This window comes from Hypanus sabinus, chromosome 17 (assembly GCF_030144855.1).
Source record: "Hypanus sabinus isolate sHypSab1 chromosome 17, sHypSab1.hap1, whole genome shotgun sequence".
Classification (NCBI taxonomy): domain Eukaryota; kingdom Metazoa; phylum Chordata; class Chondrichthyes; order Myliobatiformes; family Dasyatidae; genus Hypanus; species Hypanus sabinus.
Window position 1 is genome coordinate 25,448,410 of NC_082722.1, and position 15,465 is coordinate 25,463,874.

At 40.2% G+C, this 15,465-nt stretch overlaps 1 protein-coding gene across 4 annotated transcripts in view; it reads left to right on the forward strand.

The window, feature by feature from the left end:
* Positions 1-15,465, forward strand: part of fhod1 (formin homology 2 domain containing 1) — a 300,189-nt gene that overhangs the window by 267,642 nt on the left and 17,082 nt on the right. For 3 of the 4 annotated variants that reach the window (XM_059992692.1, XM_059992693.1, XM_059992694.1), the window contains 6 exons: positions 2,404-2,559; positions 7,081-7,263; positions 7,880-7,999; positions 8,101-8,262; positions 9,566-9,756; positions 13,488-13,680. In XM_059992692.1, the coding sequence (XP_059848675.1) occupies positions 2,404-2,559; positions 7,081-7,263; positions 7,880-7,999; positions 8,101-8,262; positions 9,566-9,756; positions 13,488-13,680 (1,005 nt within the window). The other variant, XM_059992695.1, reaches the window with a different exon arrangement.

A 15,465-nucleotide genomic window follows, 5' to 3' on the forward strand; every position in this document is an offset into this window, starting at 1 on the left:
CCTTATCATTTGCAGGGTTGCAAACAACAAGGACCAAACACTCCAAGCAGCAAGAGTAATGTGTATTTTAGTCTGAGCATTTCTGGGAACTGTAATGCCAACCTTGTAGGGCTGAAAGATGGAAGATTTTTGTTTAAATTATCTAATGACACAATCTATCATTCTATTTATTGCTGTGGGAAAGTGGCAACAACGTCCACATAAGAAGTTCCTGCGAACAGTGTGACAATGATAATAATAAGGTATCTTTTTCTCAGTGTTACAAGTTCAGAGAGAAGCGTTAAAGTGATCACAAGAAGATCTCTCTGACTCATTCTCAGTTGCTTTAACATTCTCATAAGGCTACACATATCTTAATTTTAATGTCTCATCCAACAGTCTTTGAAGTCCTTGTAGACCCAGTTACCAGTGAACTGAGCTTACAATTATTCGGAGACGGAGAGAGAGGTGTGAAGTACAGTGCCAATATGATTGATTTTTTTTGTTAGAGATCTATGGCTTCTGTGCATCCTGTCAGAGTGATCAAAACTGAGAACCTTTTACAGTGGCTCAGTGTAAAATCATTGCAGATGGAGTCCCAATGCCAGTCTAGCTGGCCTAGGAGCAAGGTTAGATTGCTCTAAGTGGCTGTTTCCTGATGCCTGATCAGAAAGGAAAAGAAATAAACATAATAATGACAGCTACTGATCCATGTTCAAATATGTATCTATTTTCTGCAGTGAAAATGATATTTTACTGGAATTCCTCATCAGCACTGCCCAAAACAAAGTCCAACTGAACTTGTCGGTAAAGTTAAAGAGGGTTGCAGACTGACATGAACTCTTCAGTTACTGCACTTAAACTGACGTTCGAATTATAACCACAACTTGGAACAAAGATGTTTTTCATTGTGTTGTTTTAGATCTTTGCTTGACCCCCCCCCCCCCCCCCCACCCCGAGTAACGCTCTCTCATTTGACTGTATTCATGCATATTCATGTATGGTTGAATGACAATTAAACTTGAATTAAATTAACATTTTAATTGCTGAGCCTATTGTTTTAGGTTGGGTCTCTCTGCTAACTAAATGATAGGTGCAAAGTGAATTGCACCATCTTTGTACTTTGTCTTTATTTCCATGGTTATTTTCTCAGACTACTGACCAAAGTGTCAGTATAAGCTCCTTGGTCAATAGTCATTCTAATGCCATTTTGCAATCCATGCATCCAGTATCTACTCAACAGGATACACACAGGCTGTGGTTAGTTCACATACCTGTCATTCATTCCAACATCGTGTTGGTTTAACAACTCAACAGATAAACTTGCTGAGCTGTAACTTCAGATCATTCCATGCAGAATTCCTTTATTTTCTGTGTAAATATGAAAGATTAGGGGTTGTGATATCTCATAACATTCCTCAGTGGAGAGATTTTTCACCTGGCTCTGCAAACTCAACGTTAGGCTTCCAGGTCAGCGAATGGCTGCATTTATCTGAGTTGATGGCCTGCAAAAGGATTAGCTTCTTTGCCAATCTGATGAAATGCACTCGTAAAGGTCATTTTGGCTGACTGTCATAACTCCATTGTAAGGAAGATTTTCACTCCTATGACTTCTTTTGTGTCCCAAAAACCTATGGTAAATGAGGGGCTTTCTCGAAGTAGTTATGTTGATGTGTATTCTCCAGAGCACAAATAATTGTCTCGAAACCAATGAATGTAAACCTTTTTGGCACCTAAGGGAGCAATAATGTTAAAAGCAATGGGATCCAATCCTTGAGTGCTGTGGACTTGGTCTTTTTCATGGTTATCCCTCAGATAGGTTATGTTGTTGGTTCTGATTGAATATCACTGGAGTTATATCAAATGAGGAATAGATGAAATGTTTGTAATTTACCTTTAAAAACAGTTCATACTATGAAAATTTATTTATTTTTTACTGAGTGGTTCAGCACACTATTACATAAATGGATTTCTCACGCAGCCCCATGCTCAAAAGTTCCATAATACAGTATCTAACCCTTCCTTCCGTGAAAACCCGATCCAGGGAATCAAAATCAGAATCAGGTTTAATATCTCCGGCGTATGTCATGAAATTTGTAATGATGCTGATGTGCAGGGATTTGGGGAGGAAGGGGCTCACCAAATTCCTCTTGATAAAGCAGCTGATAATTATTTTACCTGAATGTATTGGATGTGTGCCGCTGGCTAATGTACGGATGGGCAGTGGATTGATTTTGCAGCTATGTCTGCAGGATGTGGGGGTGGGTGAATTGGGGTGGTGGGTGGGGGGGGGGTGGGATGTGGTGATGGGTGGATAAAGGAAGGGGATTGGTGATGCTGGCATCTCCTTGGTTCAGCACTTAATGTTTTTTTAATATAAATAAGACAAGCTGATTTCACACAATGTATTGTTTTAACTTCTAGAAAGGAGGCGAGGCCAAGAAGCAAGGGTTAATCGTACTAGATCCAAAGAGAAGCAATGCAATTAACATTGGCCTTACAGTGTTGCCTCCAGTGCACATCATAAAAAATGCTATCCTCAACTTTGATGAATATGCAATCAACAAAGAGGGGATTGAGGTAAGGAATCTGGACCTGAACCAGAGGGCATTGAGGTAAGGAATCCGGACTTGAACCAGAGGGCATTGAGGTAAGGAATCCGGACTTGAACCAGCACAGTGGTGTAGCTAGTAAAGCTGCTGCCTTGCAGTTTCAACGAACCAGTTTTATTCCTGACTTTGGGTGCTGTCTGTGTGGAATTTGCATGTTCTCTGCAACAAAAGTTCAAATTTCAAAATGCATATATGTCACCACATACAGCCCTGAGATTCATTTTCCTGCGGGCATACTCAGCAGATCTATAGAACAGTAACTATAGCAAGATCAGCCAGACTGCAGAAGACAACAAAATGTGCAAAGGCAAATAGAAATAAATACCAATCAGTAACGAAACCTTAAAGTGAGATTATTGGTTGTGGGAACATCTCCATGGAATTGGCAAGTGAGTGTAATTATCCCCTTTTGTTCTGATGGTTGAGGTAGTAACTGTTCGTGAACCTGGCGGTGTAGGTCCAAAGGCTCTTGCACCTTCTGCCTGATAGAAGCAGCGAGAAAAGAGCATGGCCTGGGTGGTGAGGATCTTGAATGATGGATGCTGTTTTCCTATGGCAGCATCATATAGATGTGCTCAGTGGTTGGGAGGCCTTTTCCCATGAGGCACGGGGCTGAATCCACAGCCTAAAAGGTGTGCAAATTCCTAGTTTAATTGACACAAATGTGGAGGTCAGTGGTAGATTCTGGGACATTTTGATGGAAATTTGAGAACAATAGAAGTGGGATTAATGTGTGTAGTGTGTAGGCCTCCATTAGGATCAGTAGACCATGGATTTGTACCCTGGAAAGTTATGGAAGACCAAGCTGCAAGTCTCCCCTCTCCTTGCCACCGATGTCGTCCAAGGGAAGGGCATTAGGACCCATACAGCTTGACACCAGTGTCGTCGCAGAGCAACGTGTGTTTAAGTGCCTTGCTCAAGGACACACGCAGCCTCAGCCAAGGCTTGAACTAGCAACCTTCAGATAACTAGATGAACGCCTTAACCACTTGGCCATGCGCCAACAGGGGATTAATGTAGGATGAGGGTAAATGTATAATCCCTTTGCATGTAACTTATTTTTAACATCTTCCACTCACTTCATTTTCCTACTGTGAGTTTGTGGTTCCTACTTTCCTTCAATCTTCAAATAGACGTTTCTGAGTGGACTATTTTGCTACGGATTGTACAACTTGCTCTTCTTAGACTGACATTGCTATTCCAGGAATGAAAAAAACGGTTTCCACCAATCTAACTTCGTGATGTTCAGAAATTTGTTTTATCTCAAAGGCAAAAATATTTGGGGAGAATCAGTAGGAGTTGGTATATCATCTATGCCCTTCCAAAAGCAATCAAATATATTTTTATGCATGTCTCTGGCTAATCTCTACTTTGGCTCTGTTGACTTGGGCTGTTCAAAGCTGGCAGCACTACATGGAAAACGTTTTTATGGGCCGATCAATGTGACTAAACATAGCACTCCGGCAAAAATGTTTTTTCAGTGGTGACTTATCTTAAAAATATGGCTAATTTTTCCCAGCAAAAGGAATTCTCTGCTGGGGGTGAGGGGAGAAAAGGCAGTGCTCTTGGTAATTCTGTTTTGATTATTTTTCTCAAAGACTCCCCATGGAAAGTCCCCACCATTTTACTTGTCTTTCTTTTTTCCAATGTGTAGAGGACTAGTTGGGCATTTCTTTGGTTCCTTCCCTCCTCATGCAAAGAGAGCACATTGAATACATTGTGGCCTCTAACCTAACTCCAAAGATAATCTGCCAGCAGCTCAAGGATAATGTTGTTGCATTAAACTTAGCTTCAGAGATGTAACATTGCTAACATTGGTCTCTTTTTGTTGTGTGTAAGACATCCTTACAGTCCAAGATAGATTTAAATTTAATTAATTTTGTATATACGTTATTCCTTCGTTTTCTTCCCCTGAATAAGTAATTTGATTATTAACAGCTGGAATTTAAAGACTCAATTATCTTCCAGTTTATATTTTCCTAGACGGAAAGGAAAGTCTCTCTGGCATGGGATTGTCATTGACTGTGAGCAAGTAGTCAGCAATAAATACTGTATTTTGTTCATCTACATTGTATTCCATCTCCAGGAGAAAGCTATTCACCTCTAAGTACTGTTCTCCCAGTTTTATTTTTCTTGGTTATCTGTTTTTCCTTTGGCAGCCTGAGGGTGGCTTGCTTCTACTACATTCCTGTGGCTGATGAATCCTATGAGGAATTGACCAACATGAGGCAGATGGGGAGAGTGAGTTGGTTGTTGGATTAATTGTACAGTTTTGTCCTTTAGTAGCTTGGTCTTTATGTGCCCTTGTAGTGCAGGCAATAGTGCTCACTGTGTTCACAAGAGATTCTTTCCCAGTTTGATCATCTCAGGCAAAGGATGAGATATCTTGCAGTATTTTCCCATTCTTCATTAAAAAAAATCTCCTCTTGTGAAAGAACTTGGAGGTGAGTGCTTATTTCAGGAATCTAGTGTTGAGCTTGTAGCCAATGAGATATGCCCTCAAGAGATGAGTGGACATGTTGGCTTGGGAGAGGATGCTGACACATGTTTGCCTACCTTCCTCAAGAATTCCATGGATGAATTATTACTGGTATCCTCCAGTGCTTTGCGGTGTCTACCATCGGTGTCCACATCCCTGAAGTGCAGTGAAAGGTGAAAGTCACTGCCGTTTGGTAGACCTTGTGCTTGGTGTGGGTTAGAGTTCTTGAACTTCGTCATCGATGGCTAGTCTTTACTGGGAAGTGGTTCTAAGTTATGAAAGGTGAATACCATTTGACAGACCTATTCCCTAGATCTTGATTGTTAGGTCTGGTGTTATGCAGCAGGGACAGATTGGTAGAGGTCTCTTATATTCTAATTATTTTGTATAAAGGAGGTCCTCTACTATGCATTAATAAAGATTGACTTGGTTCTAGAGTGGATATGAAGAAATGGGAAGCTCATAGAGCTAAGTTGAGGTGTAGTATTATGGAGGGAAAAGTTACAAAGGTCAGTGCAATGACAAAGTCTTACTTAGACCATAAGACAAAGGAGCAGAAGTCAGCCATTCGGCCCTTCAAGTTTGCTCCGTCATTTCATCATGAACTGATCCAATCTCCCCTTTAGTCCTATTCCCCTGCCTTCTCACCATAACCTTTGATGCCCTGACTACTCAGATACTTATCAATCTCTGCCTTAAATACACCCAATGACTTCACCTCTACTGCCACCCGTGGCAACAAATTCCATTCACCACCCTCTGGCTAAAAAATTTTTTTCGCATCAATGTTCTGAATGGGCGCCCTACCACTCTGTCCATGCCTTTCAACATTTGAAATGTTTCTATGACCCTGTCTATGCTCTATCATTAAGGGAATGTTACTCATCCACAGGTGCCAATCTGGTTTTCACTGCTTCTAGCAAGCATTATAAAGACTACTTGGAAACTGTAGGTCTGAGAGTCTCGTAGCTAAGAGGGATGGAAGTCCAGGGACACATGTTTTAAATGAATCACACTTGCAACTCTCATGGCAGAAATCTGGCTTTCTGTTGATCACGTTGTCGGTAACAAAATGGTATTAATAATAAGACTAATACTGTAGCAATTGACTGTGCTTTTACAAAATTGTGCTATTGTCTTGCTGCTACACCAGCTCACCATGGCAATGATTTTACATTTCCCTTGTGCTCAACGTTAATGCAGATAACAACTACCTCTGTCATCATTTTATGCTTGAAGTTTACTGTGAAGATGGTGTAATAGGGACATAATTTATTATTCTACTTAACTGAGTTGCAGCAAAAGTACAGGATGAAGGGGTGGGACAGTAGTGTAGTGGTTAGCACAACGCTTTACAGTACAGGCAACTGGGTTCAATTTCTGCTGCTGCCTGTAAGGAGTTTGTATCTTCTCCGCATGGGTTTCCTCAGGATACTCGGTTTCCTCGGACAGTCAGAAAATATACCGGTTGGTAGGTTAATTGGTCATTGATTAAGTTAGGATTAAATTGGGAGAGTGCTGGGTAGTGCGGCTCAAGGACCAAGAGAGCTTATTCCACGTGACATCAATAAATAAATAAAGACTAGATCATTCAATCACTCTGTCCTCATACTCCAGCTTCTATGTTCCTGCTTTGGCTTAATATTCCATACATCATGTCTTAAAAAAATCTGTTCATCTGAGTTTATATGTTTTATGGGTTTTTCATAATTTATATACTGCACTGATTCTGTTTAGAAAGTCCTTCTTGATTCCCTGTAAATCTATCAAGAATATTCTGAGTTTCTTTTAAAATATTATTTATGATTACTACGAAGTCTTTGGAAGATTATATCCATGCAAGTCTGTTTCACTGATTTGAAATTAATATGTCAAATCACTAAAACTCAATGTGTGTATCCATTTGAAAAATTTCCTTAAAGGAGTTTAAGCATTATTTTTAAGTCAAAGTATTATGATGTTTGTGATTTCCACTGCTCATGTGCTCTAACTCCCTCATATGTTCTACAGAAAATCCTGACTATGGTTCCCACTGAAGAAGAGAAACAGAAGATCCAAGAAGCTCAGTTGGCAAATCCTGATGTTCCCCTCGGTTCAGCTGAGCAGTTCCTTTTAACCTTGGCCTCCATCAATGGGATCAAGGCAAGGCTGCAGCTCTGGGCTTTTAAACTGGACTATGAGGCCATGGAAAAGGTGAAGCTTTGTCCTAAGAAATATGACAACTTTAAAAAGAGTGTAGTCTCAAATTAGACAGCTGAATTTTCTGGCAGGTGTATTGAACTGCAGAATGTAGAATTGAAAATGATCTGCATTGAGATTTACATTTACATTTTCATCATAAGGCAAGCACAGCAAAATACAATTCAAATTCCCTATGAAGTAATTAACAGCCTTGATGGAATTCCTAATGTTCATATACTTTAGATGATTTTGCAGATACAGGACAGTCTGTATAATTCCAGAATATAACTGTTTATATTTTAGCTTTACTTGTAGATTTAGAGCCACATTGAAATATTTGAATTGACAAGCAAGTGGTAGTTAATGATGATTAAGTACTACAAAGTGCATATGGGACACAATAATCTTTCATTTGCACATTGGACATGCAGCTTTAAAGTTTGGGGAAGGCAGGCCTAGTAGAAAAGAATAGTTCAAGGACTTTGTGAATCTCTTTATTGCTAGATACTTGCCTTACAAATGTTTCTATCTGCACATTTAATACCTTAATAACAGATTGGCTGTTTAAAGTTACCTCTAAAGAGAAAGTTTAAATGGAAACTTCTAAAATTTGTATTTTTTATCCTAGGAAATAGCCGAGCCATTGTTTGACTTGAAACTTGGAATGGAGCAGCTTGCAAAGAATAAGACCTTTAAATCACTTCTGGCAACTCTGCTTGCTATTGGAAATTTTCTGAATAACTCTAGTGTAAGAAATCATTCTGTTTTCAAAATGTTGGGATTGCAATCTGAAAGCCAAATAATTCTGTGCTTGACATTTACATGTTCAATTTATGATTTTCCCCCTAGGCCAAGGGATTTGAACTGAGTTATTTGGAGAAAGTATCTGAAGTAAAGGATACTATCCAGAGGCAATCGTTGCTGTATCACACGTGTAACCTGGTAGTGGAGAACTTCCCAGACACAACAGATGTGTATTCAGAAATTGCCGCGATTGCAAGATCTGCCAAGGTAAGTAAATAGAAGGGGAATGCAGTGGCGAGGTTCAGTGCGTAATAACATGATCCATGTAGGTTAGGTACTCTATTGGGCTTCTGCTTCTTTGGGTCATCGATTATCTTAGTTCAACCTCAGAAGTACTGCAACTGCTGGAATGCACGTTATTTGGTCAATGTTCAAATCATCCTAAAGAGCTCTAAACCCTCTGATTAGTGATGTTTCTTCTGCTCGAGGCTTCATATCTGGAATTCCTTCCACCATCCTTCGCTTATCATGGTCTTCCCCTCTCTTCTGAAATGCAATGTAAAATCCATCTCTGGACAAGACCTCTGTCCAGAGCAGTGTGATTTTTCTTTTTGTTACATTCTACCTTCTACTAAATTCAAGAAAATAAATCTCCGGGTTGTATTCGGTGATATATATGTACTTTGATAATAAATTTACTTTGAACTTTTTTTTATTAACTTGGATGCTTTACTACACTGGCTCCATTTTCAAGTTTTTACCCCCAAATGCACCCCAGCAGGTTTAGGTACTGTCAAGGATCTCTTTGGAACAGAGGCTCTTGCCCACCCCACCCCTGATGTATGTATGTATGTATTTATTTTAGTAGTATAGTGCAGAATAGGCTCTTCACCCACGCCACCCCAGCAACCTCACAATCTAATAATGTGACCATTTTCAATGACAAGTTAGCCTGTCCAGTACGTCTGGACATTAGAAGGAAACCAGAGCACCCGGAGAAACCCACGTATTCCACGGGGAGGAATGTACAGAGACTCCCTACAGAACAGTGCTGGATCTAAACGCTGAACTCAAAACGGCCCGAGCTGTAATAGCATTGCACTAACTGCTACATTACTGTGGCATCCAGAACTCGTTCAATAATCAAACCAGGAAGGAGGCAGATTCTCTGCCCTACCAAACGCAAAAGCTCTTAACTGAGCTGTAGTCTTACGAAAATCAATAAATGTTCGTAGATAAAGAGCCATTTAATTTAAACAGATTAATAATCACAGTTATATAAACACCAGAGGATAACTTGAAATCAGAAAATAGAACTTGTCTTTCCCAATGTAAGCAACTGAAATTGACCCTAAATTAAATCATTTTGTATATTTTTGGTCCACATGTATGTAATTAAAACTTTCTCAGTTTACTTAATAACCATCAGGCCAAGTTTTCTATTTACTGGGCTATTGCCAGCTGCTTTGTTCTTGTACTGTGAATTTACTTTCTGTTTCTGCTGAGACCTGTGGGTGTTTTTGTGATGCCAAGCTGTTCTCATTACGGGGCCTCTGCTGTTTGTTCACAGGTTGACTTTGACCAACTGGCAGAAAGTCTTGTTCAGCTGGAGAGGAAATGCAAAGCTTCATGGGATCACTTGAAGGTTATCGCAAAGCATGAAACAAAGCCTGTCTTAAAAAATAAAATGACAGAATTTCTAAAGGACAGCACAGAAAGGATTATAATCCTCAAAGTGGTACATCGTAGAATTATAAACAGGTCAGACTTTGTTTTCAACGTTCTCATGAGTGCCAAAATTTGTAAAAGTACAAGTATTGTGATAAAGCTTGAATTTAAAATGAAGATGTACATAAGGCTTCATGGACCAACCTTCGAGGATTTGTCCATATTATAGACAATAGACAATAGGTGCAGGAGTAGGCCATTCGGCCCTTTGACCCAGCACCACCATTCAATGTGATCATGGCTGATCATCCACAATCAGTACCCCGTTCCTGCTTTCTCCCCATATCCCTTGACTCTGCTATCTTTAAGAGCTCTATCTAACTCTTTCTGTTCCTATTTGCTCTTGGTTTCTTTCATCCTGCTGTGATGTGTATCTAAATTGCCTGGAATAGCGGGAAGTCATTCTTCGCTATTTTTCTCCTAGTACATTCTAACTCAGATCTCTCAGCTGTTGTCCATGTCCATCGAAACCATTAACTAATACAAACCTGTTCATCTCACTCCTGAAAATACCATGGCATCCTAGTCCCAAAAATTAATGCTTCAAGTCAAAGTTGAAGGAATACAACATGTTTTGTATGAAAGCTCCAATTTGATTTCAGTTTGCATCTAACTATGTGCATATCTTTCCCACCAGTCTATGGCTCTTGTTCTTTTTTCTCCTCTGCCATTCTCTCACTCTCTTTCTCTGTGTCACGCTCACTATATTACGCTCTGCCTCAGCCTCCGGTTCTCTACTCAGCTCTCTCCTCTCGCATTCGCTGCTCCCTCCCCTCCCCCTCCCATCCCCTCTGCATCTGCATCTCTGTCTCAACCTACTTAGTGGTCAGTTGAGCATGGAATTATCATGCACTGCAGTACATCAATAGCTTAGCTTACAGCTCTTGAACATCCTTACTACCTTAGTGTAGTCAGCACTGTAGTTGTACAGAGCTTTAGAAATACATTGAGCTGCATGCAAAGTGACTTCCTGGGAGCTGATCAATCAATCAATAACTAATTTAGCCATAATGGTTAAGGTTCCAATGCCTTTCTTGCTAATGCTTTGTATGAGGTGGGTCTTGTAAATTGGAGTAAGAGAAATGGGGGAAAACCATCTTGCTTTTTACAAATCGTTATAGAGACCATTCTGAAGCTGTTTAACAAAAAGTTTCATACAAAGTGAAATGTTAAACCATGAAGTTTAGCGAAGAATCCATGCATATAATAATGAATTCCACAGTTAGTGAAAGAAGCCCTGGCAAAATTTCCGTCCTTAATGGTGGAGCAGACTCGATGCCCTAGTTCTGCCTTTGTGTGTTATTGTCTCATGACCACAGGAACTGGCGCCTTGATGTTCCCAGGGTTGAATACTCTCTGCTGAGGTTCAGCATTTGACCAGACTGGAGAGAAACCAGCACCCAACTCCACCAAACAACTGAGGACTTCAGACACGGGGGAGAGGATACGGATGAAACGAAAAAGAAACAATTAAACACAATAGCTTTGCAAGATGTTAAGAATGTGTTCAGGGTGGTATGCCGCAGCAAACCTACCAGACCCGAGAGAAAAGTTAGTCCAGTTCACCTTCCTTTTCAAGGCAATGCAAGGTCTGTGCTGTTGCGTGGTATCTCCTGCACTGAGGTAACTGGTACCAAGGATGCATAGTTACATTTCTGTCTCTACTGAAAATTGTTGCAAGTAAAAGCCTTATTTGCACAATTGAGCATTTCTGGAAGGGCTTGGGTTTCCTGTGTCTTCCAGGTGGATGAAGTGGTTCACAAGTGCATTCTTGCAGGCTGTTCCAGAGAACAGTTACCCACAGCTGCATGTTCAGGCTCACTAAGGGCAAGCAAAAATGTTCAAGTTCAATCGTCATTCACTCATACATGAATACAGCCAAAGGGGCCAAGGTGAAAAACACAGTACCAACAGTTTTACATGGCACAAGGCACATGTAACATAGCAGTAAACATACAGCCACACGAAAAAAAATATAATATAGCCCAAGTCCCTGTGTCCATGGATGTTGTAGGCAAGAACAAGCCTGTAACAGTCTGCAGATAAATGCCGTTCAGCTTGTCTTCCACTCAGTGAACACTGGAGGGCAGCACCGAAGGGATCGGACAGTCCCAGTGTGATGTGGATGTCATGCTACATGGCCTCCTGTATCACATCTCCTGGACAACAGGCAACAGCATGGCGTGAGGCCTAATCCCAACTACAACTGAGGTCGTGCAGCTCTTCCCAACCCCCTTCAGTCTCCCCAATAAACCCGTGAACCAGACATGCAGTACCAATGTCCAAAAGGGTCTTATGTTCACAAGAGAATGTCCAAGGCAATCGCACACTGACACACTGTGTACACTGTACACTGCCTTCGTGCACCGATTCTAGCACCTATCTGTAGCAGGCAGCAACACAATCTGTACCAGTTCCAGCTACTCTGCTAATGAACAATTCACCGATGGGGTAGACCTGCAGTACTTGAAGTTCTTAATGTCCAGTAGTGTTGTAATCATTAAAAAAGATGTTCTAAAAGAAAATAACACCTTTTGCTAGCTCCTTGAAGGCCACTATGTCCAAGCCCATCGCCATCTTACAGTAAGTCAAGTTCACCCAGAATCCCCCATGAGCCAGAGAAGTTTAATGCTTTTCCTTTGCTACTTTTGCTATTTGTGATTGAATGTTCTGAAAATCATTTGCTTAAAACGTAGTCTGGTCACACAGGATGAAAGAACCATCAATCCACAACTTACAAGGGTCCTGAATGAGTGTAGACTAAAAACTTTCATCAGAGTTTTTAGCCCTTACACAATGGCACAGTTCTTCCAGAAACAATATGCTTTGCCTTGGATATAAAAGTAGTGTGGACCATCTTTCAATTGCTACATATGCAGCAAATAAAACATAGCTTTAATTTAAAAAAAAATTTTAATGATATGTTCAGCCACATTCTCCACACCTTTTCTGATGTCCTCAGTTCTTCCAGTGGTTTAACCTGAGTTGAGACAATTTAACCCTGGGCCATCATAGATGCAACTCCAGTGCGAACTTAAGGAGTTTCCTACAACTACTGTGGAATGCATCATTATATGTAGTGTCCATAAGCTATTTTAATTCAGGTTACCAAAGTTGGGAATAATTGGCAGCAAATACTTTACAAAAAGTCGCCATAAATGCCTGGTAGTAATGGGAAACTTCTGACCTGAATAAGTGTCAGTGGACTGAGACCATTAGTGTTTTAACATGAGACAGGAGTCTGAAATGCAAACTATAGGATTCCATTACCATCTGTTATTTGGGTGAGCACAACTGCTCTCTAAATTCCACCCAGTGATTTAAAAAAAAGCGATCAGAAATTACAAATGTAAAATAATAAAAAAAAATTAGCTTAAAGACAATTGGATGCTTGGAACAGCCGACTAATTAGCTATTAAACTGTATGAAAAGCCATTGATGAGAGATATATAACTGTCTTAAGCCATTATAGATTGCGCAGCCAGGTTATTGAAAAGAAAATTCCTGTGACCCTGCACTCATCTTCTACTTGATTAGTAGCACTTTCTATGATGGATCACTGTTTGAGGTCTGATGCTGTTTGGGGGAGGAATCTGATAAGCCCAAGGCTTGTTTTGTATCTCCAGCTACTGAAAATAAAACCCATTCTGTTCTGTTGTTCAGCAATTGCCTTGATTACAGTACTAGGTGGAAAAGTAATGATCATGCCTTTATTTATCAACTGTAGACAAAAATTCCTAACAAATGTCCAACATTTCCTGCAGATTCCATTCTTTTCTCTTGTACCTTGGTCATCCTTCAAACACCGCTCGGGAGCTGAAGATTACCAAGTTCTGTAAAATAATTAGTGAATTTGCACTGGAGTACCGGACCACCCGAGAGAGGGTACTACAGCAGAAGCAGAAGCGAGCTGCTTACCGAGAGAGGAACAAGACACGGGGCAAAATGATCACAGAGGTTTGTCTGTTTGGAAGAATTGAACTTCTATTTTCAGTATTACAAAGCAAATCCATAGCATTTTTAATACTCCACAGTAATATTGCTTGCATTGAACTTTTACAGTGCTAGAGTTTGTTTGTCCTTTGAACAAAATAAATCTCATGCCGGGTGTGTATTTAATCTGTGTGCCTAAGGGACAAGGCAAGAGGGGTTTGAAAGTGTAAAATAAATACCGAAATGACTGGAAGTTCTTAGCAAGTCGGACTGCATTTTTGAAAGAAGGTCAGCAAACTGAAATGTTAATTTTATTTTTCTTTCCCAGATATTGCGAGACCTGCTGAGTAATTCCAGCGTTTTCTGTTTTTTATTTCAGATTTCCAGCATCTGCATAGTTAATGATGTAAATGCTGGATTGTGGCTTTGAGTTAATGTAAATTTCATTTTAAGAGAGCCAACCTTTACACTAGAGAGGTCAGGCTCAACCAGTCAACATAATGAGTGGGAACAGCACTATTCTTTTACCAGAAGCTAATTAGGATGTTCTATGCAAAGACTGAACTGTGCAGATCAGAGACTAGGTTTTCTCTGCTGAGTTGACTCACAGTATGAATATTATGGAATGCATGCCCTTTGCCCGGATGGGTGTGGCTGTAACAACTTTTGAGGAGCTCAGAATCATGCAAAATGAAACACGATTCACTCCTCGCCCTTACATCACCTTATTCTCACTTTATAGTGACCCAGTTCAGCCTCAGCAGCTCCCTGCTCTTCACCTTACCTAAGTAAAAGAAGGAAGACGATTGAGGGATTGCTGTTGAGATTCTACCTACTTTCTTGCTGAGGCTTACAAAACAATGCTTATTTATAGTTGAATTAATACAATAGGCCAAAAGGCTACCAGGTATGGTGCAGTTTTGTGACTGAACAAGACCCTTATCATAGAAAAACATTCCCAAATGCTTCATGGTGGCACTTTTGAACATAAACTGTCACCAATCTATGAAGACAGATGACCAAATGGTGCGATGAAGGAGCTGGTTTAAAAGTAAGGCTTGAAGGGGAATGATTGAATTAGTGGGGGTGGCATGTGGCACAGTTGGGAAGCTATCACTGCATAGCTTCAGCAATCCGGTCCTCTGGTGCTGCCTGAGTGGAGCTTGTGTGTTTTACCTGAGACCACATACATTTCCTCTGGGTGCTCCAGTTGCTTCTCACACCTCAGAGATGTGTGGTAGGTTAATTGGCCACTGCAATTTGCCCTTATTGAGAAGGTGAATAGTGGAATCTAGGAGATTTGATGGGAATAATAATGAAATAGAATTAGTGTAACGAGGTGTTTGGTTGGCTGAGATAGAATTAATGTAATGAAGTGTTTGGTTAGCTGAAATAGAATTAGTGTAACGAGGTGTTTGGTTGGCTGAATTAGAATTAGTGTAACGAGGTGTTTGGTTGGTTGAAATAGAATTAATGTAATGAGGTGTTTGTTTGGCTGAAATAGAATTAGTGTAACGAGGTGTTTGGTTGGTTAAAGTAGAATTAATGTAACGAGGTGTTTGGTCAGCTGAAATAGAATTAGTGTAATGAGGTGTTTGATGGTCAGGTGTTTGGTTGGCTGAAATAGAATTAATGTAACGAGGTGTTTGGTTGGCTGAAATAGAATTAATGTAACGAGGTGTTTGGTTGGCTGAAATAGAATTAGTGTAATAAGGTGTTTGGTTGGCTGAAATAGAATTAATGTAACGAGGTGTTTGGTTGGCTGAAATAGAATTAGTGTAATGAGGTGTTTGATGGTCAGGTGTTTGG